At 33.5% G+C, this 5,970-nt stretch overlaps 1 protein-coding gene across 1 annotated transcript in view; it reads right to left on the reverse strand.

The window, feature by feature from the left end:
- The window catches only part of LOC113784185 (uncharacterized), an 8,499-nt gene extending 2,765 nt beyond the window's left edge, over positions 1-5,734 (reverse strand). Inside the window, exon 1 of the mRNA XM_027330349.1 lies at positions 5,696-5,734. Within this exon, the coding sequence (XP_027186150.1) occupies positions 5,696-5,734 (39 nt within the window). The remainder of the gene's footprint in view (positions 1-5,695) is intronic.
- Between the last annotated feature and the right edge of the window lie 236 nt (positions 5,735-5,970).

Below are 5,970 nucleotides of genomic sequence, written 5' to 3' on the forward strand. Positions count from 1 at the left end.
GATTTTCCAAACTTTCAGTTACAAAGAATTGTATTTTTACAAAGAACTAAAAAGTAACATGAATTTGACTCAATCACAATATTGGTTCTCACACAAAAGGTATTTGGGCAATGAATGTTTGTGTGATTGTAAAACTTTTCTCTCAAGGTTGTTCAAAGGTTGTGAAAAGTTTTCAAAAAGATTGTGTCAAAGATTTTCAAAAGTTGTGTCTTAGATTTTTCAAAAGATTGAATCAGCTTATATATATTCAAAGAAAACACCACGACAATCGATTTCCCAATCAATTTTATAAAGCTTTAATTGATTGCCTAATCGATTTTCGCAGGTCTTGTTTTTCTTGAATCTTCAACATATAAGCATGAATTGATTTGCCAATCGATTCTTTTAATACATCAATCAGAACTGAAACTATGATTTTTCTTCAAATCGATTGAGTAGTCGATTATAGATGTTTTGTTCCAACAACGAGATCAAAACAATCGATTTCTCAGTCGATTTCTCAATCACAGTCATAATCGATTTGGCAATGAGCTGAAACCTTTATGTAACTTAAAAACTTAGCTTCAATCGATTCGTCAATCGATTGTGCTGATCACAGTGAATTAGACTTTTGCATCAATCGATTTGCCAATCGATTATGTCTGATCAAAGTGTCTCAGGCATAAACGTCAATCGATTTGCCAATCGATTGTGCTTGTTACAGAACCTCAGCCATTTTGACAAAATCTATTTGCCAATCGATTTAATCAAAGTTTGTTCTGATGAATGATTATCTGCAATCGATTGCCTAATCGATTGCCTCAAACTTGGATTTTAAGAAAACTAAATCAATTGATGTCCCAATCGATTTGTTGCATCACATAACTTATTTCTGATTTTAAAACTTGGTCACAATCGATTTATCAAACGATTGTTTCCATATTTGGTTGTTTCTGTGACTTGCTAAATCGATTGCTTAATGGATTGCTCAATCGATTGTCCAATCGATTAGAGTTATCCCAGAACTCAGGTTTCACAAAAAGCATTTAACCAATCGATTGCCCAATCGATTTGTTTAGTGAAAACACTTGTTCTGAGTCAGACAATCGATTTATCAATCGATTCATCAATTGCTTTATTTGTTGATTGATTTATTCATTGGCAAAGGCTTAAGTGTGAGACCATAGTGATTAGTCTACTCAACTTATTTACTATGACACCTAATAACACTATACATTTTGCGTCTTTCTCAAGTGCATCCTCCAACTTTGGTTGATTCCTTGAGTTGCAAGTTATTGTTCCAAGTGTGTGGTGTCTTCTTGTTTGCCTGAAATATTTCTTAATTCAAAACATTAGATCAATCAAATATTTCACATGTACTGTGTGTTTGGGAATTAAATCAAAAACATGATCAGGGAAGCTCATGACTTACATCCCATGCGCTTGAAGCGCATTTGTGGTCAGTGTGCTTAAGATTGGGATTTTAAAATCGTTGTCCTCACACAAAACTTCTTTCACATAACCCTCCCCTCCCACAAGGCTTAACTGATACACTCATCTTTGTTACTACTCGAAGTCTAATACCCAGTTCAACAGAGGTAAGTTTTCCTCCCCTATCAAGCATTTTTCCATCATCAAGTAAGTTTTCTCCAATTGTTACTATCAACTCCTCCTTGTTCATTGATGCACGTGGGTTATTTAAATTCAAATTTATGTTAATTGTAGAGATTGTTCATTGTTGCATGTGGGTTACTTGAATTCGAATTTGTGCTAATTGTGGAGATTGTTCATTGTTGCGTGTGGGTTAGTTGAATTATAATTTTTGCTAATTATGGAGATTGTTCGTTTTTGTATGTGGGTTATTTGAATTCTACATTGTGTTAGTATTAGAAATTGAAAATTGCCACTTATGATTGTGGATTGTTCATGTATTTAATCCTTTGCACTCCACCTGTTTAATAAAATGACACAACCAATTTTGAATCCTAATTACCATAAAATATGTATTGCACTCCAATTGTTGGATAAAACGTCACAACCACTTTGGAATCTTAATTATTACAAAATTTGTACTGCACTCCAACTGTTTGATAAAATGACACAACCAATCTATATGCATTGTTATCATTCAGAATTTTGTTGGATAAATAGAGGGCAATTGTTGTGATTATTTTGCCAAGGGGAGACATGCTCAAAATAATTATCTCTAACCTTGAATATTTTGAATCCTGGATATGCTTAATTGTTTTGTAGGACCTAATGACAACCCAACATAAAGCTAAATGCACTAAAGTCACAAATGTATCTTCCTCCTAATCACATGATACATTCTTATTCAAGAACATGGCAATGCAAAAGTATCATGCCAAACTCTTCACAGTTAAGAAGTTTGTGAGTGGGAAGAATTTTTACTTGGAAGCCAATGAATTTGTTGACATCTAGATGATGATTGCTGCTGGAGGATGGGATAAGCTGGCCACATTTTTCAACATAGCAAGCAAGTCCTTAGTTGTGGTATTCTTCTCCAATGCCTCTGATCTGAAATCTGACAAACCATTCCCACATGATCATTTTGTGAATTAACGGGGGAAAAGGGTGCCCTTCACACCTTAAGTCATCAACTGTTGAACTATACAGATTGCCTCTTTTGAGCCATGGAGGATAACATTATAAAAATAGACACTCGAGAGATCTTACACATCTTATGCAGACCAGGCACATATTGGGTACGAAATAATGATGGCTCAACTAGAAAATTGTGTTCGTTGGATCTCACCCCAATTGCAAAAGCATGGAGTACCTTTATTGCTCATATGCTACTACCATGTTCAATTGATGATCGATCAGCGAGATGGACAAGCTAGAATCGAACTGGGAAGATGACCAATCTCTATTGAGCCTTCGCTTCATATCAATAGACACCAGGATACATGTTTTATTATGAAGTATCATCACCTCACCAGTAAACTGGGGACTACAGTTGTACAGGAGCGGAGGACCTAAGCAAATCCCCTTGAGTGAATTACTCAACTAAGATAAGTTTTTTCTTTCCTTTTTCTTTGGTTTTATTTTATTCTTTCTTTCTTTCTTTCGTTTCCTTTTTCTTCACTTTATTTCAGTAGTTGAATTGTATGTTTCCTTTCCTTTCCCTAAATGTGTACTATGATGAACAAGTTGTAATAACTTGCATTTGATCTTAAGTTTTTTATTTGGGATTTTAAAATTTAAATTTCATTTATTTTCTCATGCCATTGCATACATTGTTGATTACTCTGTGGTTGTAGAAGTCTAACTTGTCATCAACTTTTCATTAAAAAAAAAAAAATCAGTTAGATGTTTAGCATTTTTTTGACAGTTCATGCTCTCTCTTATTATCCTAGTTGTGAGATTTTGGGCCTAAACACTTTCATTCTTTGTTGTGTGATTATAAAGACATATGTTATCCTTCATAACTTGCACTAATTCTGACTTGCATCACTTGTGATTTATGCATACATTGAGGCCATTTTATTTGGTTGTATGAGCCTTTTTAACTTCCCTTATGCAAATTTTATCCCTTGCTAGCCCTTTGAGCCTTGCCCTTTCTTTCGATTACTAGCCATATTACAAGCCAAAGGCCTGACTTTAATTCAATCACCTTACTTGGAGTTAGATAGGAAAAGTTTTGTCTCGTCTTGGTAAAATTCTAAGTTTGGGGTTGTTCATGGGATAATAACCTTTTAAGTTTGGGGTGGTGATTCGCACAAAAAGAGAAGAAAAAAAAGAAGAAAACAAAAAAAAATAAAAAGAAAATTAAAAATAAATCAATAAATAAAAATTCTGTTTGTGTACTGTGATAAATAATATCTTCTTGGTTCTTTTGTCAATGTTTGAGAATCTCCACAATGAAAAATTGAAGAAATATAAAAGTGGTTGAATATTTGAACATGTATGCCTAACGCCCTATTACAACCCTAAAGTCATCCAAAAGTGTATGTGTTTGCTGCATTGTGATTGCTAACTAGAATTATTTCAAGCATATGGTAGCGTGATGCATGTTCTAGGAGTTGAGTGATAAATTCATAACCCTTGCTAAACACTTGAGAGAAATTTTAGTAAAGTTGTGTGACGAGAAGGTGCTAAACACTTGATGAGTGAATGCTAAAGTAGACAAATTGTGTTTTTTATTTTTTTATTTAAGCAATCATGAAGCATGAAGAATGTTTTGTAGCAGCTGGAACTTTGAGAATTGAGTTTAAGTTTGCTCTTAACTATACCGAACCTCAAATTAATTGTTGCTTGGGGACAAGCAATATATTAAGTTTTGGATTGTGATGACTCTTCATCATATGCATATTTTTTTTATTGATTTTAGTCTTATTTATCTTTAATCATTAGCTAATTTAAGGAGTTATTTGATATATTTTGTTGATTTGAGTGCTTTGATTTCATGAAATATTTATGTTCTTATATACTTGATTAACTAGAGATTTTTTAATAATTTTACTTTGCTTTTTGTTTTAGTGCAGTGCTGAATTTTGGTGAAAAACCAACATTACCTATATGGCGCATTTTCAACATTTCGCCACTGTCGGGATGCGCCTGGGGAGCGTGGCATGTGTCAGCAGTCATTAAAATGCAATTTTTTCAATTTCTAGGCATCCTTTTGACTATTGGGAAGTTTGGAGACTTGTGCCCTAGCAGAGAAACTCAATGATAGCCGTTTCTAACACCATTGGAGCAGTTTTATCAAGAATCATTCATGAATATTTCTTGTAATTCTTCTTTAGTCTCTATCTTTTCTATCTCTGTCATGAGTAACTAAACCATATTTATTAAGGATGAGTGTAACAAGATCAAACCCTTATTTTTTCTGATTTGATTTCTAGTTATATGAATGAGTTTATTGAATTATTTTTTCTCATATTTGTGCTTAATGCTTTTTTTTGCTTGATCAACATTAAAATATTCAACGATTCGTATTTTGAGACGGAAGTGGATTTTACGAATGCTTGAGATGAGAAATTCATGAGTTTGTAGTCTAGATATAGATGCGAGTCATGAAACCAATTAAATTAGTTGCAAAGGCAATATTTTAACAAGAGAATTCTTGTACGGTAAGGCTTAATTCTAATCTTAAATCCACTAAGGAATTAGGGGTTACTTTGGAATTAAAGGTTTTGTCACTAAGGCATTAGGGTAAGAATAATAAACAGAAATCGGTAATAATTCAATAAAGGAATTCAGTAACTAGGATTAAATTAGACACCAAGGTTGCATTTGAAGTGAAACTCATCCCTGACATTATAAAGGATCAATTTTATTACCGTTGTTAGTTTTAAATATTATTTCAATCAATTAGGGAACTTTTTTCTCAATTTTAGTGATTAAATATAATTTGATAGTAAAACGCAATCGTTGAGTTCGACACTCTGTACTACCGTTTTAATTAATTACTTGCAATGATTCAGTACACTTGGTGAAACGCTATCATTATCAAATGAACAAATGATGTTGTATGATAGAAGTGGTGGGTCAAGGGAAGTTTCTCTCAAAATAGATAGAATATGTTATCGTTGTTGAGATAAAGAATGGGAAAACAACTCTAAATATACAAACCTAGAAGAGGTGAAATTTATGGGTAGCAACGGGAAATCGAACAACCCTTACTCTAGTACGTTCAATCCGAGTTGGAGAAATCATCCAAATTTTTCATGGAAAGATCAACAAGGTGGACCTCAAGGTCAACATGAAGCTCAAGCAAATCAAGCTCCATCTCGTAAAGCTACTTGAGAGATTGCTATTGAGAAGTTAGCAACGAACACAAGTGCTTTCATTGAAGAGTCCAGAGCCATTCAGAAAAATCACTCAATCTCAATAAAGAATCTTGAGACCCAAATGGGTGAAATTGCTCAAGATCTAGCACAAAGAGCGCCTGATAATTTTCCTAGTTACATAGTTCTGAACCTGCAAAATAATGTCAATTCCTTGACAACAAGGAGTGGCAAGGTA

Source organism: Cicer arietinum, chromosome 3, assembly GCF_000331145.2.
Source record: "Cicer arietinum cultivar CDC Frontier isolate Library 1 chromosome 3, Cicar.CDCFrontier_v2.0, whole genome shotgun sequence".
NCBI classification, from domain to species: Eukaryota; Viridiplantae; Streptophyta; class Magnoliopsida; order Fabales; family Fabaceae; genus Cicer; species Cicer arietinum.